The sequence below is a fragment of the Bombus flavifrons genome, chromosome 7, assembly GCF_040668555.2.
Source record: "Bombus flavifrons isolate JBK064 chromosome 7, iyBomFlav1_principal, whole genome shotgun sequence".
In the NCBI taxonomy this organism is placed as follows: domain Eukaryota; kingdom Metazoa; phylum Arthropoda; class Insecta; order Hymenoptera; family Apidae; genus Bombus; species Bombus flavifrons.
In genome coordinates, this window is record NC_138448.1 from 13,597,208 (window position 1) to 13,624,043 (window position 26,836).

General features: G+C 33.8%; 6 protein-coding genes across 22 annotated transcripts; 2 read left to right on the forward strand and 4 right to left on the reverse strand.

The window, feature by feature from the left end:
- Positions 1-125: 125 nt before the first annotated feature.
- ND-MLRQ (NADH dehydrogenase (ubiquinone) MLRQ subunit) lies at positions 126-1,020 on the reverse strand. Of its 2 annotated transcripts, XM_069117205.1 has the most exons (4): positions 951-1,020; positions 799-885; positions 587-733; positions 126-407 (listed from the first exon to the last, which is right to left on the reverse strand). In XM_069117205.1, the coding sequence occupies exons 2-4, from the start codon at positions 847-849 to the stop codon at positions 354-356; spliced, it is 252 nt and encodes an 83-aa protein (XP_068973306.1). In that variant the 5' UTR covers positions 850-885; positions 951-1,020; the 3' UTR covers positions 126-353. The 2 variants fall into 2 exon arrangements, with proteins under 2 accessions (XP_068973306.1, XP_068973305.1); XM_069117204.1 differs by lacking the exon at positions 951-1,020 and having other exon boundaries at positions 799-940.
- Positions 1,021-1,352: 332 nt separating this feature from the next.
- Positions 1,353-7,439, forward strand: FER (tyrosine-protein kinase Fer). Of its 6 annotated transcripts, none has more exons than XM_069117680.1 (15): positions 1,353-1,898; positions 2,009-2,182; positions 2,266-2,362; positions 2,425-2,620; positions 2,819-2,956; positions 3,033-3,242; positions 3,346-3,529; positions 3,697-3,867; positions 4,214-4,441; positions 4,539-4,688; positions 4,912-5,125; positions 5,233-5,385; positions 5,489-5,611; positions 5,688-5,810; positions 5,935-7,439. In XM_069117680.1, exons 1-15 carry the CDS (start codon positions 1,686-1,688, stop codon positions 6,075-6,077), a joined length of 2,517 nt encoding a protein of 838 aa, XP_068973781.1. In that variant the 5' UTR covers positions 1,353-1,685; the 3' UTR covers positions 6,078-7,439. The 6 variants fall into 6 exon arrangements, with proteins under 6 accessions (XP_068973781.1, XP_068973785.1, XP_068973783.1 ...); XM_069117682.1 differs by having other exon boundaries at positions 1,354-1,898; positions 4,539-4,715; positions 5,233-5,319; XM_069117679.1 differs by having other exon boundaries at positions 1,355-1,898; positions 4,539-4,715.
- A 92-nt stretch (positions 7,440-7,531) lies between these two features.
- Positions 7,532-9,638, reverse strand: eIF2Balpha (eukaryotic translation initiation factor 2B subunit alpha). Of its 2 annotated transcripts, none has more exons than XM_069117690.1 (8): positions 9,523-9,638; positions 8,857-8,958; positions 8,651-8,790; positions 8,398-8,514; positions 8,206-8,318; positions 7,982-8,126; positions 7,784-7,909; positions 7,532-7,696 (listed from the first exon to the last, which is right to left on the reverse strand). In XM_069117690.1, exons 1-8 carry the CDS (start codon positions 9,629-9,631, stop codon positions 7,547-7,549), a joined length of 1,002 nt encoding a protein of 333 aa, XP_068973791.1. In that variant the 5' UTR covers positions 9,632-9,638; the 3' UTR covers positions 7,532-7,546. The 2 variants fall into 2 exon arrangements, with proteins under 2 accessions (XP_068973791.1, XP_068973792.1); XM_069117691.1 differs by lacking the exon at positions 9,523-9,638 and adding an exon at positions 9,019-9,289.
- A 544-nt stretch (positions 9,639-10,182) lies between these two features.
- On the reverse strand, positions 10,183-17,293 carry LOC138182106 (clotting factor B). Of its 9 annotated transcripts, XR_011173723.1 has the most exons (10): positions 16,693-17,293; positions 14,981-15,058; positions 14,481-14,797; positions 14,062-14,410; positions 13,677-13,972; positions 13,360-13,552; positions 12,999-13,276; positions 11,728-12,805; positions 11,551-11,669; positions 10,183-11,483 (listed from the first exon to the last, which is right to left on the reverse strand). XR_011173723.1 is itself a non-coding variant. In XM_069117686.1 (8 exons), the coding sequence occupies exons 1-8, from the start codon at positions 16,731-16,733 to the stop codon at positions 12,510-12,512; spliced, it is 1,848 nt and encodes a 615-aa protein (XP_068973787.1). In that variant the 5' UTR covers positions 16,734-17,293; the 3' UTR covers positions 10,183-12,509. The 9 variants fall into 9 exon arrangements, 4 of the variants coding, with proteins under 4 accessions (XP_068973787.1, XP_068973788.1, XP_068973789.1 ...); XR_011173722.1 differs by having other exon boundaries at positions 10,183-11,669; XR_011173720.1 differs by having other exon boundaries at positions 11,551-12,805.
- A 144-nt stretch (positions 17,294-17,437) lies between these two features.
- LOC138182104 (SAFB-like transcription modulator) lies at positions 17,438-25,263 on the reverse strand. Of its 2 annotated transcripts, none has more exons than XM_069117678.1 (15): positions 24,913-25,263; positions 24,519-24,606; positions 24,294-24,442; positions 23,974-24,225; positions 23,837-23,861; positions 22,461-22,617; positions 21,225-21,265; positions 20,808-21,076; positions 20,537-20,699; positions 20,205-20,455; positions 19,574-20,076; positions 19,305-19,478; positions 19,064-19,200; positions 18,815-18,971; positions 17,438-18,718 (listed from the first exon to the last, which is right to left on the reverse strand). In XM_069117678.1, the coding sequence occupies exons 1-15, from the start codon at positions 25,033-25,035 to the stop codon at positions 18,553-18,555; spliced, it is 2,655 nt and encodes an 884-aa protein (XP_068973779.1). In that variant the 5' UTR covers positions 25,036-25,263; the 3' UTR covers positions 17,438-18,552. The 2 variants fall into 2 exon arrangements, with proteins under 2 accessions (XP_068973779.1, XP_068973778.1); XM_069117677.1 differs by having other exon boundaries at positions 20,205-20,479.
- A 411-nt stretch (positions 25,264-25,674) lies between these two features.
- Arpc3A (Actin-related protein 2/3 complex, subunit 3A) lies at positions 25,675-26,790 on the forward strand. The gene is made up of 4 exons (XM_069117695.1): positions 25,675-25,886; positions 26,047-26,223; positions 26,292-26,487; positions 26,567-26,790. Exons 1-4 carry the CDS (start codon positions 25,881-25,883, stop codon positions 26,719-26,721), a joined length of 534 nt encoding a protein of 177 aa, XP_068973796.1. The 5' UTR covers positions 25,675-25,880; the 3' UTR covers positions 26,722-26,790.
- The last annotated feature ends 46 nt before the right edge of the window (positions 26,791-26,836 follow it).

Here is a 26,836-nt window from a genome sequence, read left to right on the forward strand (position 1 = left end):
GCCGTAACCTTATTCAGATCATTATTTGCATAATTTAATATATACTAAAAAATGTTATACTTTATAGTTATTTAAAATATATACTTCTTAACAAATCCAATGATTATTAAGATTGTCATAGGAAATAATATATGTATATATAAATATTTATTTCATATTTAAGTATTATTTACCACTTAAATTTTATGTATACAATGTATTTATAATTTGATAGCATTGTTAATTATCACTTACAGTATAATAATAATAACTATCATAATTGAGAATCATCTACATACATATGTATATTACAAGTTAATTCAATTTCATTTAACTTTCTCTAATTAGCACTAATTTAGCAAAGAACATGCTTTTTAGTACTCTGGAGGTGAAGCATAGTACTTAGACCTATCTTGAACCGAGATGAACTGAAAATAAAAATTAAGAAATTTAGTAATTACACAAGTTTTGGATCGTAATTAATCATTTAAAATAACTGTCAACCAATATTTTATATGGTTGACTTGACACAATGGGATTTAAATATCATCTATTTTATTAGTTACATATCATTTTTATTATTTTCATTATTATTGATATAACATACCTTATATTCTTTGTCCTTATATTCGTTCCATGGCTCAGGATTTTTTCTAGAATTCCAAGTAACATCAGGGCTCCGAAAAGCCAGACGTAATAAATAACCCGATGAGAACAATGCTCCGAATCCGATACAAAAAAACAGCGGAGCTAACTAAAGAGAAATAAATAATTATATTTCCTTGCCATATGATTCTTCGGCCATGATCTTTTACGTACCATCGAATTCTTTTTAAAGGTTTGCCATGAAAGACCTTGCATTTTAGCCATCTTGCTGTAGTACTAAAATAGAGGCCAGGTACCACACTAAAATAAACCGTCCATAGAAATCGAACTCTTAACTCTTACTCGTTAACATACTACGTACTTACTACAGTATGGTACAGATCAATATAGAGAGTACAATGTGGAGATTTCGAATTCTGAATGAAATTTTTATGAAAACGAACCTACAGCATTTTAAGCATCGATAATAAAGTCAATATAGATTAACAATGCAATACTTTTTAATGCATTACATATTACATTAATAATTTTCAAAGAATTGTCAAATTATTAATCACATTGTATACTATAGTAATACTATAGTTTATTTTGCATAGGATTTTAGATTTTTGTTGAATACACAAAAATTAAAATGAAATTCTCTTATGTTATTCGCGGAGTTCATAGCATACATGTTGTATATATATGTGTAAAAAACATAAGCTATTGGTCGAAGCTTTAACACATTCATGATATATTATACTACTGGTTCGTTTCATTTTCATCGAACTTGAATTGGTCGTCTATTTTATTTGTGGTTTCATGGCGGTATTTCAGAAATAAAAGTAAATTTTTGCAGTTTGAGGTCTGTGGACTGTATAAATATAAGTGTTGATCTCAGCCAACTGAGACGCAGAGATATATGGAACTTTAATTAAATAATGTGCATATGAACTTTTGTTTGCGATGTGGTATTTCGATAAATGATTCACTCAAGTTTATTAGATTGTCTGCTACCATTAATGTCATTGCATTCGTCTAGCGTAAGAATGAATTTTTGTTCGTGACACGTCTAAAGAAGTCGGTAAGACGGCGATTTTTAGTTGTACACGATAAGCGGGATGGGTTTCTCTACGAGTTTACAAGGACAGTCATCACACGAGGCATTACTTGCCCGTCAAGATGCTGAAATTAAGCTTCTGGAAACGATGAGACGGTGTTTAACGATTAAAGTTAAATCAGACCGTGAATATGCTTCGACAATCTCCTCCCTGACTATGCAAGGGAAGAAGATTGAACGTAACGAGGATCTCGTTGGTAGTCTAATAGCGCAGGTACACCCTCGAAATTCAAACCAAATTTAAAGTTGAAGTCCATGATTTTTTTTTTCAAGAATTTACAGTGACTTCTTAGAAACATTTGCTTATTTGGTAATGTATTGTAGAGCTGGAGAGATATTATGGACTCTATCGATCAGACTGCAAAATTAATCAAGCAGCAGGCAGATTCAATCGAAGCTATAGTAGTTGAACACATTATGACATTATATTCTGAAAGAAGACGAGCTAGGAAAGTGTATCAGGAGGAGCAAACGTGGTTGAACAATCAATTTCAACAGGTAGAGAGCAAGCAACAAGAAAGTTCTATACTAAAAACAAATACCTATCATTTTATTTATTGTATGTTTATTGCATAATCTAGTTGACTGAAGATGTTGCCAGGAAAAAGTTGGAATATCAGAAGAATCTAGAAATGTACAAATTGATGAGATCCCGTTTTGAAGAACATTATGTCAAGTGTATGTATTTATACTGCTTATTAATCTACATTTGTTTATTGTCATTCATGATATCTGTTCAGCCGGTAGAGTTGGCAGAAAATTGGATGAAGTAAGAGAAAAATATCAGAAAGCCTGTAGGAAACTTCACCTTACCCACAATGAATACGTATTGCTTTTGGGTGCTGTAACAGAGTGTGAACATGACCTCAGAACTTGTTACTTACCCAGTTTGCTTCACCGACAACAAGCGATTCATCAAGAATTTATAACATCATGGTAAGAGCATCTTCTTGATTCTAGATTCTAAAAGAATTTATTATATATTTCTGTTTTATTCTATAAATTGTTAACACATTTTATGTGAAATTTTTATGCAAGCATATGCTGATAGAAAAGGTAAAAATTAATAATGATTATTCCATCAACGACATACATTGTACCGCAAATATTAAAACCTTGTTTTTTGCATGATAGGAAAACCATACTTCAGGACATAGTGAAATATTCTGATTTTACGACAGATAAATTTCAAGAGATACATCGGCGAATGCAAAAAGCTGTTGATTCTGTAAAGCCTGTAGAAGAGTACAGGGATTTTATAGGGAAGCACAGGTATTCATTTCAAACTTATTTTTATTATTTCAGTTTAATGTGAATAATATTAATAATTTGTTAATGTTCGATACAGAACGCGACCAGCGTCACCGATAAGATTTATTTTCGATGAGAACCTTGTAGATGATACATCAGGAAAATTGTTGCCAAATAAATTAACAGTAGATAATTTGACTATAGATTGGTTAAGAAATAGGCTAACAGAATTGGAAACTTCTTTGAAAGCAACTCAACAGAGTCGACAAAACCCACCATATCCATCAGAGAACAATAGCGATTCTAAGTAAGAATATATTGTGTTCATAAATAATGTCTAAATGTTATTATATTACTAGTATCAAAATGGATTTATTTTACTCTTTTTCTATTTTTTTGTTGTACGTTAGAATATCAATTTTGGATTACTCCCGTGAAAGAGAAGAATTGCGATTACGCTGTCAAGAAAAGAGACTTCAGCGGCAAGTGGATGTTATTAGAGCTGCCTTAAATGAATTAGGTTGCGAAGAATTACCACTTGGATATGATCTTTCAATGGAAAGCTCTTTCGCTGATTCGCCTTCTATTAGTAAGGTAATAAGAACTATATCAATTAAGTTAAGTAGTAGATATTTCTATAAATATTATGGGTATTTCTTCCAAGAATGTTGCAAACTGTTCTACTGCAAAATAGTTTTTCAATACAAAACTATTTGTTTCTGGAGGATTAATAGATTTAGCTAGCATCACTGCCCTTGCAGAAAAATACAGTTGCAGATATTGGTCTGTTTACATTACGAAGAAATCAACGGTTCATGACAATATTTAGATCTCCCTTCAAATCGTTACCGATAATAAACGACACAAAAGATGGAACGATTAGATCGAGTAGCGAAGGTCCTACCTCAAAAGCAGATAATACTCTACCAGTTGTATGTTTTTTTCATATGTTATCCATTTGTTGTACGAATATAAACGTATTTCATGCGTAATCGCTTCTTTTTTATCTTTACAATGTTATACATATGTTTATAAAAGAATATACATGTGTTATAAAACGTTTATAATTAAATTAGTAATATTTTGTGTGTGACTTTTAATATTAAGCATGTTTATCTTATTATGCAAATAAATTGCATTCGATTGTGGTCCTAAACTAACATTTGCGATGCGTTTTAATGATAATAATTAAAATAGACAAGAAGAAGGATGATATCTCATGTTCTAGATATGTTCCGTTTTACTTTTTAGATGAAATATGTTATGTGTATGTTATAGACATTCCGTGGGATATCGCATTTAACAAGTCAAAAGGGAAATGGAAGTGGTGATCTTATGGAGGAAGAGTGGTTTCATGGTGTGTTACCAAGAGAAGAAGTTGTGAGATTACTCGTAACTGAAGGAGATTTCTTAGTACGCGAAACAACACGAAATGATGAATGCCAAATAGTTTTATCTGTTTGCTGGGATGGACATAAACATTTCATTGTACAAACTACTCCTGAAGTAAGCAATCGGTTGCGTTTTTAATTATGTAATATAATTCACTTCATATAATTCAAAGGGCACAGAAACAAATTGTATGTATTTTTATTAATTTTAGGGGCATTACAGATTCGAAGGTCCTACATTTCCATCGATTCAAGAATTAATCAGGCACCAATGGTTATCCGGATTACCAGTGACTAGTCGATCTGGAGCTATTCTCAAAACACCAATTTTACGTGAACGTTGGGAACTCAATAACGACGATGTAATTCTCCTAGAAAAGATAGGACGGGTATATGATTGAAATTTAAAGAAAAAAGAAGTTACTTTAGTTTTTTAAACGACTCGAAATCTAATAAGTAATTGATAGCTAACTTTAAGTTGAATTAATATGAATTTCGCTTAATTTAGAAAACTTGTCATTTCAAAAAGTTTATATACATAGAATAAAAATAGATGTTCAATTGTAAAAGATTGTATATTTTTAGGGTAACTTTGGAGATGTATATAAAGCGCAGTTGAAAACTTGTAAGACTGAAGTGGCTGTAAAAACTTGCAAAGTAACGTTACCGGATGAACAAAAACGTAAATTCTTACAAGAAGGACGAATATTGAAGCAATACGATCATCCCAATATAGTAAAGCTTATAGGAATTTGTGTCCAAAAACAACCTATTATGATTGTTATGGAATTAGTACCTGGTATATTCAATAAATTAATCTATTTTGGAATTAAATATTTAGAGTTAAATATTTTTCAAATTGTGGAGTACAATTGTTTGTTGATATCAAATTAATATGTATGATAGGTGGTTCCCTGTTAACTTATTTAAGAAAAAATGCTAATACTATTACGCAACAAGAACAACTTCGAATGTGTAAAGATGCAGCTGCAGGTATGCGCTATTTGGAATCTAAATATTGTATTCATAGGGACTTGGCTGCTCGAAACTGTCTCGTAGGTAAATGTGTGTGTATGTGAACATATTTTTAGTTATTATAAAAATTATTTACGCAAGACATATAAATTGTAAAAATACCAAGTATAATATATTTTATGTTTAGGATATGAATCTATAGTAAAAATATCAGATTTCGGAATGTCACGAGAAGAAGAAGAGTATATAGTATCAGATGGTATGAAACAAATTCCAATTAAATGGACTGCACCAGAGGCATTAAATTTTGGTAGTTGAAAAGATATTGTGTGTTAGATGTATATTTAGGATTCTAATATTATTTTTCACTGTAATATTTTCTATAGGTAAATATACGTCGCTTTGTGATGTATGGAGTTATGGAATCTTAATGTGGGAGATATTTTCTAAAGGTGGAAATCCTTATAGTGGAATGTCTAATTCTCAAGCTCGCGAAAAGATAGATGCAGGTAATATTTGCGTCATAGTCCTCATTACACTTTCATTATTATGATTATTACTATTGAGTATTAACTATTACATAAAGTATTTTACATGTAGAACTTAAATAAAAATTTCTCTTTCCGTTCTTAGGTTATCGAATGCCAGCACCAGAAAATACACCCGATGAAATATATCGTTTAATGTTACGGTGTTGGGAATATGAACCGGAGAAGCGTCCTCATTTCGATCAAATATATACTGTTGTTGAGACGCTTTCTCAAGCGTATTTATAAATAATTTTATGTCGGTGCTAAGCTGTGTTACGAATAATATTTTTCTCATATTGTTTATTGTAGCTCTCGATTTTCTTATGCAAGTCTTATATCTCCGATTATGAGCTTTAAAAAATGATGCTCATTAAGACGTATACATATGATATATCTTTGATTTGCTATGAAAATCTCAAGCAACGCAATGATTTATGTTTTCAGAAAATTTAAAAGAAAAAGCCTTGAACTCAATTGAATGACAATAAATTTTACAGGTAATAATATTCTCCTTATAAATACCTATAAAATGCTGAATATCTAAATTCTACTAAAAAAAAAGAAACTGTATTTTAGTAATTACCAATTTGCTTTATTATGATATTCGTTTGTACATATCACTATTTCTCATTATTTGTCTTAAAGTACATCATTTTTTCCATGCTCTAGCATTCCAGAATAAATTGATTGTATTTGGATTTAAAATGTATTACGTTTCACCGAAATTCAATCGAACATTGAATCAAACGACATTTGACATTTTCATAGTGAACCATTGATATTTTTACTTTTGCATTGTATTTATATATATTGTGAATAGGAAGTGTGAATATGTATCGTACTCTGATATAATAGTATATAAAATTGTATTGGGTATTTCTGTCAAAGTGGAAGATTCAAAAACTCCGAGTGTTTTCAGGATGACCCAATACCGATACATTTTCTATTGTTCATGTTCTTGATTTTTATATTAACAGTTCTGCCATAAAATTCCTTATATTATTTATCCGTCCAAATAATAATTCAATTTTAATAATCAGTATTGATCGGTGAAATAAAGAATGTTAGGTCTCAAATTCATTCAGAACAGATTTTCGCAATAAGCATACTAAGCATATTTCATTAAATCGAAACTATAAATATAAAAGTTTTGTAACATTATTTATACATGTAACGAAGTTCCAAATTTTTAAAAAATTTGATTTTTATAATACATAACTTATTAATATATAAGGAACTTACAATTTTTTTTATTTTTATCAAAAGTCACAGAATTTATTAGTTATTGCTGTTCAATACACGGTGTACGCTTAACTATTGAGATGTGTTAGATAATATCATGTTTAATATTAAAATTGTGCCTATAGATATCTTATACATGTATGTATTGTGCGAAATGCGTAAGTTATCTTCTGTAAAGTCATAACTAGTGGAGAATTTATAAATGTTCAAAACAGTTAAACTCTGTTGTATTATATCATTGTCTATATGCTTTATTATATGTTATTCCGAGTTGCGATTTAAAAATGAAAACGAATGTGTTGTTATTCTACAATACTCAATATTATTTTAAAAATTAATAAAACTTGTATGGAAGCCTTTTATAAAGTTTGAATTTTTGTTGTTAAGGTGTTTAAATACTTGTTATTGTTACCATTTAAGTATTTTTATTTCTATCTATATTCTTAAAATCATCTGTACGAAATTACAATTTTTTACAAGTATAATTTAATAAGTTCATCACTTACAGCTGAAGGTGTTAATATACCTAAATCAGTAAATAAGAGGCTGATATAATGTGGAGGTGTATAATCAACTAATGGATGTTCTTTCTGCAAGTCTTTTTTTAACGTGCTTGCTGTATACTGTACAGAAAAGACAGTAAAAAAGCAAATCTTTAAATATGTACTATATTTTAATTAGAAACAACTGGGAAAATTTTAGCACACTACCTTAAATTCATTTGGAAGATCGACTTGATTTAATGGATATATTCTTGAAAATTTGAAACTCTCTGTTAATACATAAAATGGTTTTTTTACTTCTTTAGCACACATTGCCATTGTATATGTGCCAACCTACAAATGCGAAGTATTATATGAAAATGAGAATTCACAATGTTAAAATCAGTTAAGGAAACTCTAATAGACCTTATTAATGACACCTCCACTTTCTGCGACCCCTTCTGCTCCTACCATAACCATATCAACTTGTTCCATAACATATCCCATTGCAGAATCTAATATTAATGTGCAAGATACACCTAAATCTGTCAAATTTTGACACATTTCCTGTCTGTCCATTGGTAAACATGAAAAGAAAACAAACATATTATACATAAACAAGCATTTTAAGTTATTATAAGAATACATACCCACTATTATCTGGAGAAGAACATGTTACATATACTTCAAATATTTTATTACTTTCAACAGCTCCCTTCATTGCTTGCAATACAACTCTAGACTTTGAATGAGTAAGTATTTTCTAAAACAAAATGTAATATTATAATTGGGAATCAAGAGGGATCTTAAAAAAAAAGAAATTATAAAACAAATAAAATTACAGAACCATCCTTAATAAAGTGTGCTGCAACTTTTGCTACTTTTCCTCTGGCAGCTACTAATTTCTCATAAAACATCTTCCCTCTATGCAGCATAATACCCTTGCATTCTGCAAATGACTAATATCAAATAATATAAACAACGACCAATATGACTTCAGATTTTAAATGTACTAAAATAAGATAACAAGAAATAAAGGGAAAAGGACTGACATGAAACAAAAAATCCTGACAAATTGTACAATAATATCCTTACAGGAGTATCTAATGTAGCCAAAGTTATAAAACGAAGGAATAATTCACTGCCAGATGCAATAGCAGTTACAGGATTTTCAGTGGATCTCATCGCATCTATTGCATTTTGCAGACAATACCTGAGTTCTTGAACTGTTTCAGCTGTAAAAAAAGATAAATATATAATACAGATTTGTTTTCTTTAAAAGTATATTAATATATTCTTACATTTTGAATATTGCAAAACTTTTAGTAATGTGCGTATAGCAGCCATCCCAGCAGAAACATCTTTTTCATTTTTGATGATGCCATTGAAGTATTGACAGATTTCTAAGAAAAGAAATCGTACGTATAATTATTTGGTTAATTTATTATATTGAAATAAGTTACCTTCCTTTTCCATAATGTTTGCTCAAATATTACAGATACTTTTTATTTCCGATCAAAATAACATATCACTTGATAGCTTTAGGTTAATGTTAATGTTCATATACTTAAATATATGATTAATAATGCGTTACATATTCACACCACAAATTTTTTACATTAAATGAATTGTAATATTATTAAAATTGTAAAGGTAAGTAAAAACAAATAAAACTCCAGATAAGTGCGAATAAGAAAATCCTATAAAAATCTGGTGTACATGTATGTATATGTATTTGGTTCATTGAACTATGTCACACTTATATAAATTTGATAATTGAGTATATCTTTTTTCATATACAACGATATTATTAAATTACGAATATTTAAGTTTTTCATTGGGTTACAAATATAAAACAAACAGATACCAAATATTAAATAAATGTATATATATCAAAGTGACTGAAAGTGCATGTAGATATACATAATTAAATATGTAGTACTCCGTAATAAATATAGTAGTCGTACTTTGAATTGGAAAAATTTGTAAATAAAACTGACAAAACGTGTCTGAACGAGGTTCGAAGAATTTACACTTTCTAATGTAGAGTTTAATTTTAAAAACAAATTTTTGCATTTAAAAGGACAAATTAATAGTATATGTATATATGTATTTGACTTCGTTAAGAACGTACGTTTACTTATTATATTTGTAAATATTATTAGGTATAAAGATAAAATGAATTTAAACATGTTATAGATATTACAAATTAAAAATTACAATCTAAAGTTTATTTTAAAGCATTAGACTGTATGAATGGAAATGTTAGAACAAAAGTTAAAGAATGTTAAAAATGGTAAATTATGCTTGTATATGTGTATACAATATAGTATATATGTATACAATACTGAAACTCAGTATACTGTACCGCTTTATTTGTTACAGCTGATCTATAAGAAAGGGATGTTTATAGAATAACTAGAGAAACGATATATTAAGATGAGTTTTTAATTTAATACGATAAATTCCGTTTGATTTAGCTATTATTTATATTTATGAGAGCATTTTTACAATGTTTCTAATTATAAATAGGTTTGCAAATAATCCCAGGCCAGTATAGAGCTTTAAATAATGTATTAAATAAATCTAAAATTTTTATGATAGTAATGATGGAGAGAGAGGGAAAAAGAGAGATTATATTATCCTGAGATTTGAAGTTTTATATGTAATTTCATCAGTACATTTTCCATAGACGAATGACACAAAAGATTTGAAATATGTGTTTATAATCATAATTATTTGATATAAGGTGTTGCACTCCCGTAATAGAAAGGTTGACAATAAAATGATCGCACAAGATGTCGGCGTTCGCGTAAATACTTCTTATGAAGAGTACAATTCAATTGATTTAACCAAAAATAGAATTTAATGTTTTCCATAGAATCCTCCATCAAAACTGTTTTATTCTTTCGACCGTTACTTGCTGCACTATTCAGTTTTGATCCCCTGAAAAGTACAAAAATCATTTCTTCCTCATCTTCCCCTCATCTTCTCTTTTTGTAATGGAGTAGATATTATATCTAAAAGATTTTACTGCATAATATTCGATACGATTCTTTTTTCTTTATCCAATTTTATTTCTTTTTGATTTTTCGGCGTATACAAAACACATTCATTGATAATTTGTGCTTCATGGATGCTATCACAATTAGATTTTACTATCGCACCTGTTCGTTTAGTCGTTTCAAAGTGTTTTCTACGAAATAATTTCTGCTTTTGACGATATTTATCTTCCTGCTTTTTGCGTATTTGTGCCTAAGTAAAAAACGAAAGACTAAATAAATGAAATTTTTTAATAATATTACGGGGAACTTGAAAAAAAATTATAGAATGGATTATAATCTACACCTGCCGTATTACTTTTTTCCATTTCATATTTGCCAAATTTTCAAGTAACTTCTGCTGCCGTTCGGTTTCTATTTTTCTAAGTATCTGCTGATATATAACGGTTTTTTTATCTTTCCAGTCTTCGAAGGATAACTTTCTCCTACTTTGTTGTTGCTTGACTAATCTGTATTTTATTTTTTAAGCAAATATATATATATACATATTATTAAAATTCTCTAAAGATATATAAATATATTTGAAGAAATTTTATTCAGAGAAATAATAACCCGTGGATACGATCAGGTTTGTCGCAATTGTTTGTCGCAATTTGTAATTCATCCGTCGCTCGTTTTGTCGAATTCTTCCAAAGTTCGACAATTTTAGTATCACCGAAATTAATGTCATTTAGTTCACTGAAATTGTCGCTTTTGTTAGTAGTAGATTGTTTCTTGATGATTGAATTCGAGTTGTGTGCTTGCATCGTTAACGATTGCTCCATCAAGTTTCTTTCACTCGTAGGTATTTTACAATAGATCATTAAGGAGGATCGTTTATATTTGTGACGGCGTGATCTACGATGCGCGACCGTTGCCGATATGTTCTAAAATTTGAAAACTCAAAATTTGTCCACAAATATTGTAAAACTTTTACTCATTACTTGTTGATACCTGTTTATCTGATTCTAACGATTTATTTTCATTTCGCATCCATTCAGTATTCTCTAACTCGGATAATTTCTTGATATTCCATTTCTCATAGATCATTCGATGGAACTGTGTCATTTGCTCTATAATAGATTTAAACGTTGTTAAAAGACACATTAGCTACTACACTAAGCTACTAACCATTATTTTCTAATGCTTCATCAATCATTTGTTCGACGAAATTTCCAAAATTTTGAACCGAAGTACTTTTACTTTTCATTCCGAAATGTTGAAGTATTCCATATGGCTATGGTCGTCGTTTTGTCAAACATCAAAATGAAAGATTGAATGGAAAATCAAGTCGAAAATATTTCTTCCATGTAATGCATGTACATATACATGCATGTAGTTTAAAAACATGACCGATTACAATATGCTATAGTAACGAAAGGCGACTTACAGATGTAGAAAATTTTCCAAGATTAAAAGAAATTAAGGATACATTGTAAAAACGAATCGTGTAATTCTAGATAAATAATCGAGCGATTGGCGGTTAGATAGATAATTGGTATAAATTGGTATAAATGAATGATTCACCCAAGCTGAAACAATCGAAAAACTGATAATTAAGAGATCGCAGCTAAGTTCATGCAGTGTTCATCATATTATAATAGTAAGTAGGTAAATTTAATTTATACATATAATTTATTAAATTATGCGTAAGTGTGCGCACGTATATACAATAATTATAATATAAGTGAGAATTATAACACAAATGCACGGGTATATGCATATTTCTGCTATACCTGTTCACGTTAGTGCATATATAATAATATAGACAGGGTACGTATAAATAAGGATTCTTGGCACTCATAATCAGAGGTATACAAACAATATCGTACTACCATAAAAAAATATCATACCGAGCATTTGGAATTTGAAAGTACAAATTCATTTTCGCAAGGATCGGAAGTTTCTCGCTCTTAATTTAAATTACTTTTAATCCAGTCTATATATTCGGTGACACGCGTATATACTCCCGGATATCCGGGTTCTCCACATTTGTTGCCGAATGAAACGATACCGATTTGAATCCATCTGCCGTCAGCTCTAAGCATAAGCGGACCACCGGAATCGCCTTGACAAGCATCTTTGCCACCTTGACTGTAACCAGCGCATAGAAAATTACTGGTAATTGGTTGAAAGTAAGCTGCGTTGCAGTCTTCGTTCCTCCATACTGGCAGCACCGCTTGTCTTTGTACCGTGCTTTCTTTCCCACCTGTCGCAAAAGACGAGTCGGTTCGATTCTCAAGAAGATTGAAAGATTTCTTGAAAGGAATATGATACCAAAAAAGGAATAGATGCATACTTGCATGCTATGATTAAGCAGTATGTGTTAGTAGTATTACGTAAAATGAATAAAAGTGCACGAATAAGAAATAAAAAGTGAAATATGACAGATATGTACATACCGTAGTAAGTTGTACCCCATCCGACTACAGTAGGCCTTGCGCCAGCAAATCGTTCTTTTCGATAATGTACTGGCGGCAGACAGATCGGTATAACATAAGGAGATTTTCGAACGATCCTAGTCAGTTCGAGAACCGCAATGTCATTATAAAATCCAACACGAGAAAATTTTGGATGTGCGTGAATTTGCTTGACCGCGTAGGTTTCTGGGGCGGATGGTTCGTCGTTTCTTTCAAGGTCAATATCCCCAAGACGCACAGTGAATTGTCTCGCGGCAAATCTATACAAAGGTTCGAAAGCCGCTATTTTATCCGTTTTCCAGTAGAAAATATGAAAACGTTTACTTACGAACGAGCAACTTACGGCCGTTGACGGTGATCGCGCGTACAATGGGCCGCGGTAAGAATATACCGCGGTCCGATAAGAGATCCACCACACCAAAATTCCGTGCGTTTCGAGCCATGCAAGAATATGGCCGCCATCCAAGGCCAACGTCCAGGAAGAGCTTCCTCTCCACCGACTACTCGATACTTACCCGAATTCCTTACTCCACATTCTATCGAGGGAAACAATTTATACGTTGCTATCGCTTTTCTAATTCGTTTCTACACATACACGCGCGCACGCACACATACGGTTTATATAATTTATACATTCATTAACGTACTATGATCGTTTACCTTCGTCGTCCTGTATGAAATTAGTATCGATAGTGCCGCCGGTGGTAGAAGAACCGAAGAAATTGTTTGAATGGTTCACTGATAAGTCGACAGTGGGGGAGGATACTGGGACGAATTCTGTAGTCAACAGCCCGGGAAAATTCGTCGGCGCGGTCGTAACCGTGGTAGCAGAGGCAACGGGAAACAGCGGTATTGGTCGAGGAGTTTGATGTGGTTTCGTCGGACGGATCGGTGGCCGCAATGGTGGATGTACAGCTGATTCGATCCCTGAAGTTGAGATCGTACCGACTATCGGACTAAAAATTTCAAATCGGTTGAAAGTATCAAAATCATATACAATAGATACAAGCCCCCTTATGTGGTGGCATCTGATCGTTCTATTTACCTCGTCCCGTTGGTGTCAATTTTATCCGTCGATTGACAACAGACTCCCGGAACGAATAAACTTTTGAAGCATAATGATTGTCTAAGTTTGGTCAAATCTAGCAACAGTTGAGGACAATTACTCAAATCTTGACACTTTCCGGGGTAGCCGTCCGCAGTGGTGCAGCCGACCGACGATATCACAGATTCTTTTTCCTTACTCTCCTGGTTGATCTCAATCGCGGAGGAAGAAGAGAAGGAGGAGGAAGGAGAGGAGGAGGAGGAGGAGGAGGAACTGCCGGTCGGTATAGGTCGCAAAGGCAAAGCTACTCCTCGAACTAACGGTGCAATGCTATCTGTTACGTTGCGTCCTAAAAACGAGCATGACAAAATCGTGTAAATTCGTTAAAAATAAGAGCTTATTTTACTTCAAAATCTTACCCAAAATATTCTTCGAGATAGTGTATATAGCCGATGGTAATTCCTTTGGCGGGTAACTCGAATTCTCCATACCTCTGGTCATATTGACGATGTAACTGCCGACAGTGTTTAAAGCACCCAAAGTTTCAGTGATCGTAACCAATGGATCCGGTTGTTCTCGTTCCTGTTCGACTTTCGCTAACCTTACATAAGGTCTAATGTGTGTGTTCCTCCGAAAAATTGCAGGAGGTGGTGACCTTTGCGAATAACTGCTATCCCATCCATCCGTTTCACTCCATCCTCGCATTGGTATCACAAACTTTTCAGATGATCCGTATCTATTCGATGCTGTATCGTTCATATCGCGTACATGTTATTACAATGCTACATGTATACGCGCGTATGTAAACGAATTCGTATCTGAACGGCTCAATTTGAGATTTCGTTTCTCCCAATATGTATATATGTAGCTTTACATCACATAACAACATGGCAGATTTATGATGAGATCCATTACTTACCGGTATGATAACGATAGTGGGCGATTTGTTCGGTGTATGACCAGGAACTCGTTAGCAAACTCCATACTGTGCACAATTCTGAAACATTCGTGTATATCAGCAGATAGCATACAATAGAACTAGTAGGTAGTATTCTGTAAGCATCAATTACAATAGAATCTATCTCCCTTTTTCTTCTACAAAGAATATTGTAAATTAACAGAAACGGAAAATGAAAATAAATTCGCGATTTGACTGATCGATTAATAGTTCTTTTTCAAAAAATTATTGTCAGACAAATCAGCGACTCACCATCTATCACCGCGTATCGTATCGTACCGTACTGTACCGCGTTCCAATGAATTAAGATCTAAAATTTAAGCGCTGTAATTATCGTAAAACCGAATATTTGCCGCTAGCGTTATACGCTGCTTTCTTCAAACATAGTATTTGATGACAACGTTAACGTCATTATATTTGAACATTTTTTAATCACGCTATCCGGTATACATAAGCTTGTCGAATAACATATTGCTCGATTACGTCGATAACCTATTAACACGATTTCTCGAGTTTCAATCGCGAGTCTAAAAGTAAAATCGATAGGAAAAGCGTGTTGGCAGCGTAGAAGAAGAAGGTAACTCGATTCACCGTGAAATCGAATCGGAAGCGTAACGAAGCCATTGGTGAAACTTGTTTAGTTTCGCGAATCTGTTGCATTCGAATGTTGTATTTTAAAATATTATTACACCGCTATCAGCGTTCTTACTCGAGACTAGATTAGAAAAATCGCTGAAACTCGAGAAAAGTGATTCAAGGTTATTGCTTGTAAACGATGCGCGCCGCTTCCTTGAAACTTTTTCTAAAGAGGAGGACAAAAGAAAGCGAACGATCAAGCGAACGTTTTTGGAATCATCGGTCTACGCACACGGATTTCATCGATGGTGAAAGTTGCTCGACGAGAAAGTGTGCCTTCCTTCCATTCACTGATTCATCACCAAGCTCGTGCTACACTCTCCTACGATAACACAACCGAGAGAAGAGCTGATCATCCAAGATCGCTGATCATCGTCGTTACTTTCTTCTTATCTCATGAAATATTACACCGTCCTTTTTCCAATTTTATAGCCAACGATACCTTTGTTTTCATCGACGAGTACAAAACATAATAGTGTCATGCATGTATCGATTTAATTTAACATTTCACATCGTACAGTATTGTAAAACATTTCGTTGCATATTGTAGCGATGCGCGTTCTTTTACGCGCCCCTTTGGCTCACATCGTACGAATTGCTCAACGGAAACAGACCTCGATCACTAACAAATAAGAATTAATGATCCCTGGTATAATTTCTAATCTAACACAAGTATCGCGTAGCGTCGTCATCAAACAATGTGTAACTGGGACACGTGAAAATGATTCCTAATTTGTTAGCGTTTGAAAAGTCGAGAATAAAAGTTTAAATTTTAAGTAAAGTGGTTTAAAAGTTTTCGCGCGTTAACGTAACGCGATAAAATACGAATCGATGTTCTTGATTTTACCATGCGAATACATATCGCGAAATTCTCGAATGAAGTTCGATCTTTTGCTTTCTAATGTTCTTCTATCGATGATCGAGACATCGTTAAACGTTCGATAAGGAATAAGTATCGTTCACGAAGTTGAATGACAGCGGGCGCCCGTTCCCGCGTTACCGTGCTTGAACCACGTATTTAAAGACAGAAAACTTACTCAAAACGGTGGACGACGACATCCTGATCCAGAGAAAACATTCAACCGATCCTTTTTACAGACATTCCACGCTTTTTTATCGTTACCACACTCAACATCCGCGATCGGAAACGCACGTTTAACTATTTTAACAAAGTTATCGCGTTCGCGAGACTACCGGCGGATTGTTCATCGTCTATCGAGCTCCACCGAGGGGTTGGAGGGGGACGTGAAAGAGGGGAGCGGAAATAAGGTAGCGAAAACAAGGAGGGAAAGGATGACATGGCGATGGAGGGGGTTGAGAAGGATCGAAAAAGAGGGGGGAGGGGCCAAACGAAAAAATTCAAGCGGAGGAAGGAAATCATCGAATCGTACAATCACGATTATACGCGATAAACCTTGTTCACGATGACTGACCGTGAAAAGACCTCGACATACTTCGTTCCCGATGGAATTATTCCCTCACTCTCACCCATTCTCTCGGTCTTTTCTCTTTTCTTCTTTCATGAGAACCGCCATCCATGACTTTTCGACCGAGGGAAAGTGTTCTCCTCTGTCGTGTATTTTTCTACTCGTTCTCCTTTTGCTATCTATCGCGACACAATGACTACGCACCAAATACCGTATAACGTGAGCAACTCGTTTCAGTTCCGATAAACTATCCATTTCATCACTAACAGTTCGAAAGTTTCGTGTTTTGAATGCAATCCGCCGATCAAAAAGAGACTGTCTCGCGTGAATATTTGTGTTATTTAAAAACAAATAGTTCTAATATACCATAAATTTATTTATATCATGATAGTTGGCGCTATACTAAAACATGGTATGTGTGCTTCACGTAAGAACCTAAATTTCAATGTCATAAGATACACTGTTGTCTTGTGGAATTTAATATACAAATTGTTCAGTCACATTCTTACGAGAATATGTACGTATTTCTACAAGGAATTAATCGAAGGTACACGATGTAATTGTTTATAACGCTATATGGTATGTCTTATTACTCTAGAAGAATATATATCTCCAATGATGTAAATGAATGCGCGTCACTGTTTGAAAGAAGTTGCAAATAACAATCGATATAATATATCTTATAAATGTAATTACGCTGTAGACAAACGAAAAATAGTTTGTCCCACTTCGATCGTCTCTTTCTAGATCTCTAGATCGTGGCTATTAACAAATGTACAAAAATCTATTAAACTTCAGTATTACACATACGCCGAATATTATAGCGTATAAGTTATATTATATGTTTACATTTATCGCAATGAATACCACTCAAGTATCTGCTTGCAACAATGAGAGCATAGTAATAATAACAGTAATTATAGTAGCAGTAGCAGTAGTACTAGTACTAATAGCAATAGCAGTAGAAACAGTAATAGTAGAAGTACAATTTCTTTTTTCCACTCCTGAATCACAAATTCAGAAGTTATTTAAGGAAATGATGCCAAATTTTTCATGGATATAGAGTGAACCGAAGAATTCAAAACTCGTTATTAATGATAGATTAGACGAGTATCGGGAGTGAGACATTCAATTCATTAAAAATTTAATTGAAGGGTAGCGACGCGACTGCTAGCGTCGAAAATGATTTTTAACACATGTATGTACACGTCACTTATCCACGAGAGGAGTTATTTGCATCTGCTCTACGAATCACAATCAAATGCACGCAAGTGCTTGGAACTAAAATTTATGTATATGATTAATTACTGAAATATAATGAAGTTTGATTTATCAATCATATAAATAATAATTTAGTGTGCGTGTGCATATGTGAAAGTGTGAGCGCACGCGTGTGTCCAGCATCAGAAACACGTGGATACAAAAATTCACCAATTATTCATTATAATGGTACAGATCAGCAATACAAGATCAATATTTCCTCATGCTTGGCATAGACGATTTATATGGATCAAAACGATCGTACGAGGGCGCTGTCCCAGGTGCTGTCAATCCCATAGATTGAATAGGACCACTTTGATACGTTGGTGGTACTGGATGTCGTAATGTGTTTCCCATGCTACTTGAATTACTCCATCTAAAATCAATTCGATTATTGTTAGGCTCCTTGCTTAGAAATCGTATGGAAATTTATCAAGAAAGAAAAAGAAAGGAGATTTGTTTTGTTATGTACCTGTTTACATTATCGGAGGACCTAGAACTCCAACTGGATGGTTCATTTCGTGGATCTCGGGTCCCACTACTTGGTACGGAATTAAATGATTTTGTAGACGGAGGTCCAGAGTGCCAGCTACTAGTTGTTCGATTACTTTCAACGTAACGACTATCACCTGTGCGTGCGTACAACAAGTATTGGTATGGTTTAATATTAATTTAATTTAACAATTTTTTAAAACCGTTTAAATCTTTTTGATATACTAACGTGGTGTACTGGAGCCCGTAGGTTTGAAGCTTTCACTATATCGTGTATGACTATCCCTAGAGCTCCTATGGGTATCTGTTTCAGAACGTCTCACATCACGGTCACGATTATAAGTGGTTGTACTTGCACGTTCGTATCTATACAAAAACGTTTCTATAGTTTGGAAAATCAAACTGCATATTGTATCAAAACATTAAATAATTCTCTCTTCTCTCTATCTTTCTCTCTCTCTCTATTTTACCTTTCCTTAACTTGCCGAGGATCGATAGACGTTGCAGTCGTGCCAAGAGTTTCTCTGCGAACGATCACTTCCCTTCCTCGAGATACATCTGAAAAGCTATCGGGACGACTACTGCGTGAAGTAAACTCGCTGCTGCGTTTAAATTCCTTCTTTAACCCTAAATCTTGCGCTGATCTGTAATTTGTGTTACGATTTTTTCATATTTTCTCTGCTTCCATTCTCTTGCGTTAAGGCAGAGACATATATCAGGAATGACACGCGTGTCTTACCTACTAGATTCGTAGCGGGTAGGTGGCGACGCGTCTAATCGTCTATCTGAGACACGATCCAAAATTTCACCACGACGATCACTCACACGTTCCGGAATGTGTTTTCGACTATGTTCGGTGGTCATTCGCTTCCTATCGGGCTCGACGTACATGTCTCTAGGATCCCTTCTATCGCTGGAACATCTCTTGATAGACGGCGGGGGCGGAGCACGCCTGCTCTCTTCTAAACGCATCTGTTGCCTTTTCAGTTCCAATCTTTCTCGCTCTAGCTTTTCCCGCTCCAGTTTCTGACGTTCCCGTTCAAGTCGGAGCAATTCGGCTTTCTCCTGCTCGATTCTTTCTCTTTCCCTTCGCAATTTCTCCCGTTCTCTTTCCAATCGTGCAGCTTCTTCTCTTTGCCTACGTTCTACTTCACGTTGCCGCTCCATATCCTCTCTTCTTCTTCGTTCTTCTTCACGAAGCATCCTCTCTCTTTCCCGTAATCTTTGTCTTTCTCGCTCCTCCTGAAAATACACGTGGCATGCTTGTATGTCAGGGCCTAGCTTCGTAACTGATCTTTCGATAGTTAAATCGCTAAACGGTAGAAAAATGTCTCCCTCCCTTATCACCGGTAGGTAATACTGGCTTTTACCCTGATCTTTGCAAACGTCAGCACGTCATCACGTCTACGCCGTTCGCGGCTGCGGGATCGACTATGAGATCGATGATGATCCCAGGATCGAATTCTCTTCTCGTCGCGTCTTCCTCTCTCGCTCTCCGGTTTCTTGCTAGTGGACTTGGTTGATCGAGAATCGGCATCCTTTGAAACTTCATCTTTCTTCTCTTGTACGTCCATCTTTTTATTTTCAATATTCTCGTTGTTTTTCTCGTCTGATTTTTTCGCTGTTGCAGTACATTTAAACGTTCCTTTTACAACACACGTAATATTATTTTACGTAAATTATTTATTACAAAATTACTTACTTGCTTCTGATCCTTTATCCTCAGTTTCTTTCTTCGTTTCCTTATCCTTCCGATCACTGATCTCATGATTATCCTTTATTTTTTCCTTTTCTTCCTTCTTCTCGGATTTTCCATTCGTGGTATCCCGTTTACGCATGTGACTCTGCTGAGTATCGCCTTTGGCCTTTAAACACAAAATGAGGGAACATGCCATGAGGGAATGTATGCCAGAAGATTTAAGAGGACAATGGCTTAAGAAGCCTTTCTTTTCTTTTTTTCTTGTTTCATCTACCTTCTCTACGGATATTACACGCCCGTGAAGTTCAGTTCTATGTAAATGTTGTATACATTTTGCGGCATCCTCACTGGTGGACATGGTTACATATCCGTAGCATCTTGCTCCTGGCGTTCTTGCATTCGTAACCACTTTTGCACCAATCACTTTTCCATATTTTGAGAATATTTGTTTCAAATCTGTCGCACGGGTACTCGAAGACAATCCAGATACCCACAAGTTTCTACTGCTTGCATTAACAGGACTGACTTGTGAAGTCTTCTTATCTGCACAACGAATAAAATAATTACAAATAAAAAGTAAAGAAATGTGCCAGGTGTAATCATATGAGCTACGATAATATCCCGTTAATTTTAATTTGAAAATTCAATTACAATCCTGTAAACAAAATTTAAGAAATCATTTCATAGTTACCTTTATCATCCCTTTTTTGACTCTTGTTGCTAGACTCCACGCTGAAAACAATTATTATTTTCATTATGACTGGTAATCATTTGAACAATCCTTATTACATATGAAAGATAACATATTAGAAATAATGATTTTGTTTGTTTTTATCGAGGCTTAATTAGGTACCTCTGTAACTATGTTAAGCATATAAATTTGGCTAGCAACTTTTATTTTTATAATGATATCGCTATTATTATGACCATCGTCGTCATCGTCATCGTTATCATGATTATTATTATTATCATCGTTATTATTATCACCAGCATCATCATTAGCACCATCATCATTGTTAACAATGATAAAGATAACAATAACAACAGCAGCGGCAGCAACAACAACAATAATGGAAACAACAATAACAGTAACAGTAGGAATAATTAGATATTCGTTTTGACGTTCTCTTGTACGTATCGTTGCGATACAATTTGTTACCAGTTTAAAGAAATTACTATGTTTTCATTGCAGTTGAATCCAGTTTTCATCATTCGTGAGTAACGAAAGTATGTCCGTGCGGTAAATATATTTGTATTATTGTGTATCCCTTTTACACAAGCTTTCCAAAAATGGGGCATCTCCTTCGTAGTTCTTCCGAGTAGGCTTGGCACTTCTTTGCAACTTGCAACAAGTATCGACACACACGCAATATATAGTAGTAGTGTCTTCGGTGAATGATATGATTGCTTGATGTCGCGTTAAGGCTTAAGCGGGATCAGTCGATTGTATGATTTATCTCGAGATGCTAATATATCTTGCTACCATGCTCGACGAAACTGCTGTTTGTTTAATAAACGAATATCTTCACCAGAGAGGGAAGAGGTAGCATATGAAATCGCTTTCATTGGTAATTGTAGATCGTGTAACACACCATCGAAAAATATTCGTTTATGATTAGGAGCGGTTTATATAGGACTTGATTTGGTTAAGTTTGCTAGCCAATTTCTCGATTTCTTAACATACTTTCCAGAGTTAAGAATTATAGCCTAAACATACGAGATTGGAAAGGAACTTCGTATGCGATTGAAAAAAAGGGAATAAAGTAATCTTGCGTGCGATTGTGACGAATAATTCAGCTTGGAATCCATCGTTCGACAGTATATTATCCTGATGGTATTTTATGCGGCGGAAGAGCATCGCTAGCATAGAGTTGTGTGACATTTCGTTGTCGTACCACTGTGAACCGTTTAGCAATGAGAGACCAACCTCTTGCTTCCGTCTCCACCACCGTCCTGCTTGCTCTTCGTCCCGACGTTTCCACCCGATGTTGTCCCTTCCTTGTTGTTGGCACCGGCTTCTGCTCTACTGCTCCCTTTAGACTCTCCCTTCTTGCTTTCTTCCACTTTCTTCTTCTCTCCTCCATCTGCAGAGACAATCAAGGTAGCATAGTCACTTTCTGCGAAGCCAGATTTCTTCTCCCTCCCTAACACTCCTGCTGCTTAGTGGCCTGTATTTCCTGCATGGAATTTTCCCGAACCACTAACAGATTGCGGAGCAAATTATGATGAAGATCGCATGATTGCAATATCACAAATTCGCTCTTCAATGGTATAATCCATAGCGACCCTACTTTATCTTTGTTTTCTTTCGATTTTCTAATAACTTAAAGTTACCTTTGTACCTTTACACGAAACGGACTCTGAACCAAAGCCTAAATTAAAAGAAAAATTTCAGGAAATCTAAAGGCAATGTGGGAAAGAAGAAAGGAAAGTAGACGGAAAAGGAGAAAAAAAAAGCTGAAAAGGTTAAAAAAAGGAACACATACGCGCGCGTGCGCACGTAGTAGGTTATGTCGATAACTATGATTTTTGCGAGAGCAACATATCTGCACGTTAAAATAACATGCGATAATTTTAAGTCAATAGTTTTAAGGCATTGATTTTTCCGGCGTGATAAATAACGATGCATCATCAACCACATACTGGGAAGAGTTTTGACTTGAGATACTCTTGAGTCTTCTTGTATCCACACAATTCGGAGACCAAACGATCCAACGATGCTCTATGTGGTTAGGTAGAATTAAATGTAACTTTATATCAAACTCTAACGTTAACTAACTTATAGACTAGCACTTATGGGATAAACTTGTGGAACATAATATCAACATTAACTTTGTTGGTATTAAACTGCGCGCAAGAACGTCGGCGAATGTACGTTTCATTTCAGTTGAAACCTTGTCGATCATCGTGCCATGATACATTGCTGGTATATTACTGCTGTCATGTCCACATGACAAATGGGTGTGCATCCATTCCTGCACGTGTGCTTGATTGCACATATGAAGCTCGAAGATCGGATGTAAAATGAAGCATGAAGAGTAACTTTGTTGACAAATTCAGCGCGCTCGTAATTCTGAATAGGTGAGGGTTTACACGTAGATAAACATGTCCCTTAGTCTTGATGCCACATATTTAAATAACTTACTCGTGACCATCGACAATAGTAGCGCTATATTTATTCCTTGAAATCTTAGACTATTCATACATACATATACATATAAATAGATATGTGTATATGTATGTATATATGTATATACATATATGTACATATATACGTGAAGTCCAATACATGATAAAACTTACCCTTATGCCTCTCGTGAGATTCTGTCTGAAACATACAAGATAAAATACACGATTACTTTTGTTTATTTTCTTTTTTGTCCCATCCCTGCCTCTCCCCTCTTTAAATGTTAGAGTCACGATTTAATTAAATTCGTTACCTCCTCCGCAAGGAGATTTTCTTCATCTTCGCCGATAGTTAGATTGATGGAATCTTCATTGTCGATACCATTAGCCTCAACGGTTGAAACTGAATTAGTTGTGGTTTGATTTACTACAGTAGCTACATCAGATTCTACTTTTTTATCAGTAGTCTGTGTATTTTCAATTGAACTTTTATTCAATTGATTTTTAAGTTCTTGCTTGTGTTCCATTTCTTTATTAACATTATTTTGGACTTCATTTTGTTGTTCCTAGAATACTTGTCCATTTATTTTATAATTCATAAAATACATATAAGAAACATATTGACTACACTTACTTCTGTCTTGGATGCTGTTGTATCCTCTTCTATAACAGACTTTGTTTCTACTTTGAGTTTTGCTTCGTTAGTATCCAATATCTCCATACTTTCTTCCTTCTGGTTCTCTAACGTATCAACAGATTCATCTTGATTTGTTGTACCTGTTACTAAAATCAAAAGGGAAATATAGATAGTTTGAATAAATAACATTAAATTTGTCTCTCAGAAGGCAAAATAACATACCACTGTTTTTCCTTGGGCTAACTTTGCATAATCCACCACAAGGTACAATCAAGTATTCATCAGGATCTTGACCTTCGTCTGTTATGGCCTTTACACATCAACATAATAATGACATTACCTTAATTATAATAACAACAACAGTTTAAAAAATGTAAGATTTCCGGATTAAGAACTTTAATTTCATTAGCTAACTGTAATTAGAAAATAAAATTCGTATTTTAAAAAGGTAATATTATAGTGGTTGTTTAACGAAATTAATTTTCTGTAATCATATACGTAGATTACTACTAAAATAAACTATCAATGATATCAAGAGGGTTAAAATGGCGATAAAATAACGAGTAATGCTATTAACGATATCTTAATAAGCAGTATGAGAAGTAAGAAAATTTACTTTGGAAAGACGCTCGAGAAGTGCAGCTTTATTGCCAGTTTTGTCTAGCCCGCGTCGTTCAAGTTCTGTTTTTAGATCTATAACTCGCAGTTCAGTAAGCTTTTTTCCTTCAACTTCGGCCATTATTCTTATACAAAAGGATCCGACAAAAGGCACGCTTATGCTTTCGATTTTATCGTTCTTGCACGTATAATTTTATAAACAAATTATCGTACATGAACTAACTGGAGTAATAAAATTATGATAGACAAAAAGAACAATTAATTGGTTCCTCAAAATCACGAAGAAGATGTTACGACCACACACTGCGATACGAACTATCCATCGTCGTCGCCATTTAACGGAAATGACCGGAAGTAATTCTCGCATAAAATGAATAGAATGGCCAATCTAAAAAAACAAAAATGCATTTCATTGGATTATTACTAAAATAAATTTTACTATACAAAATTTCATGATTCGAATTAGAAATTATGAAACATTGAATACGACAAAAAATATAATATTTTCTAGATCTACATATGTATGCAGGGTAGATACTTATAAACGAATAGAATAAAGTGGATAGTAAGAACGTTGGTTAGTCTACCAATCAAAGAATTCTTACACTAGTTACAATATTGAAAATGAGAAATATCATTAAGGACCAAATTATACGTGATTATGTTTACATTTATATATAAAACAAAATTGAAATGATTGAAATGTTAAAAATTCAATTACTTTATACTTTATACATCAAAAAACCTAGAACTTGTTAGGCGTTGTTAGAATTTCTATGCTCTTGAAGCTGGCTGTATATACTCAGTATTACTCACGTATCCTGTTAACTTTGCTATCTTTAATCAAAAATGTGTATATGATGTATTGATTTGCATGTTACATGTAAGGTGAATACGCTCGTTTGACGTTATATATGTGAAAAGTAATAGATTTAAACGGTACATCTTTTACATTGATTTGTCAGTATGCCTGTAAGTAACATGCTTTAATGTAATATTGAACACTACGTGTACCATTGGTAGATCATTTTTATTGACACTTATTTTTACTTTAGATTTTCTTATGTACATACGTTTTATTCTTATCAAATTTATTATAGTATACGGATATGTCAGTTGTTTTTTATTATAGGCATATCATTCAAGTTTCATTGAAAATAATGGAAATGTGGGTAATATGGCACTTTTGCCAATTAGAACGCATTTTAGGGGCCCTGCGCCTCCCTTCAACAATAAAGATCTAGATATAATTGACGAAGCATTGTATTTCTTTAAGGCAAATGTGTTCTTTAGGACATATGAAATTAAGGTATTAATTTTATCTTTATTTGGAATTAAATCTATATTTGAAAAGCATTAGGAATTGCGTCATTTTAGAGCGAAGCTGATAGAGTTTTAATTTATATTACGTTATATATAACTGAGTGCTTGAAGAGATTACAGAAGTGTGCAACTCAAGCTCAAGCAACAAATGAAATGTATTCTCTTGCTATATCAAAATTTGACATCCCTGGTGATCCTGGTTTTCCTTTGAATTCTGTATATGCAAAACCAAGTAATCCCGTAGAAGCAGGTAATATAAATATTGCGTTAACTTTTTTACCAAAAAGGATGCAGGTATTAGATAAAAAAAATTGTTTCTTTTTCCACAGATACTATGAGGCAATATTTACAGCAAATAAGACAAGAAACAGGTGTTAGGCTTGTAGAAAAGGTATATGGTGAAGATGGTAAACCAAGCAAATGGTGGCTATGTTTTGCAAAGAAAAAGTTCATGGATAAGTCACTGTCTGGCCCTGGACAATAAAATATATTTTTTAACGCTATTTTTAGATTATATGTATAATGGATAAATACAGAAATTTATTGCATAGAATTATGAGTTTTAATATCCCATCAAAATAAAAAAAATTTGAGACTTG

Coding starts and splice junctions, on each gene's coding strand:
- ND-MLRQ (XM_069117205.1), bottom strand. CDS start 849: ATGGCTAAAATGCAAGGTCTTTCATGGCAAACCTTTAAAAAGAATTCG. Junction 734..798: donor CCTTTAAAAAGAATTCGATG/GTACGTAAAAGA, acceptor ATTTCTCTTTAG/TTAGCTCCGCTGTTTTTTTG. Junction 408..586: donor ATAAGGACAAAGAATATAAG/GTATGTTATATC, acceptor TTTTATTTTCAG/TTCATCTCGGTTCAAGATAG.
- FER (XM_069117679.1), top strand. CDS start 1,686: ATGGGTTTCTCTACGAGTTTACAAGGACAGTCATCACACGAGGCATTA. Junction 3,530..3,696: donor ATTCGCCTTCTATTAGTAAG/GTAATAAGAACT, acceptor CTGCCCTTGCAG/AAAAATACAGTTGCAGATAT. Junction 5,811..5,934: donor TCGCGAAAAGATAGATGCAG/GTAATATTTGCG, acceptor TTCCGTTCTTAG/GTTATCGAATGCCAGCACCA.
- eIF2Balpha (XM_069117690.1), bottom strand. CDS start 9,631: ATGCAAAAATTTGTTTTTAAAATTAAACTCTACATTAGAAAGTGTAAA. Junction 8,127..8,205: donor TCTTCTCCAGATAATAGTGG/GTATGTATTCTT, acceptor ACCAATGGACAG/ACAGGAAATGTGTCAAAATT. Junction 7,910..7,981: donor GTGGAGGTGTCATTAATAAG/GTCTATTAGAGT, acceptor TCGCATTTGTAG/GTTGGCACATATACAATGGC.
- LOC138182106 (XM_069117686.1), bottom strand. CDS start 16,733: ATGTTTTCTCTGGATCAGGATGTCGTCGTCCACCGTTTTGA. Junction 15,059..16,692: donor GTCGTCGTCCACCGTTTTGA/GTAAGTTTTCTG, acceptor CGAATGTTTCAG/AATTGTGCACAGTATGGAGT. Junction 13,277..13,359: donor CGCGATCACCGTCAACGGCC/GTAAGTTGCTCG, acceptor ACCTTTGTATAG/ATTTGCCGCGAGACAATTCA.
- LOC138182104 (XM_069117677.1), bottom strand. CDS start 25,035: ATGGCCGAAGTTGAAGGAAAAAAGCTTACTGAACTGCGAGTTATAGAT. Junction 20,700..20,807: donor GTGTAATATCCGTAGAGAAG/GTAGATGAAACA, acceptor TTGTGTTTAAAG/GCCAAAGGCGATACTCAGCA. Junction 18,719..18,814: donor TCCTCCGATAATGTAAACAG/GTACATAACAAA, acceptor AATTGATTTTAG/ATGGAGTAATTCAAGTAGCA.
- Arpc3A (XM_069117695.1), top strand. Junction 26,224..26,291: donor TTAGGACATATGAAATTAAG/GTATTAATTTTA, acceptor GCGTCATTTTAG/AGCGAAGCTGATAGAGTTTT. Junction 26,488..26,566: donor AAGTAATCCCGTAGAAGCAG/GTAATATAAATA, acceptor CTTTTTCCACAG/ATACTATGAGGCAATATTTA.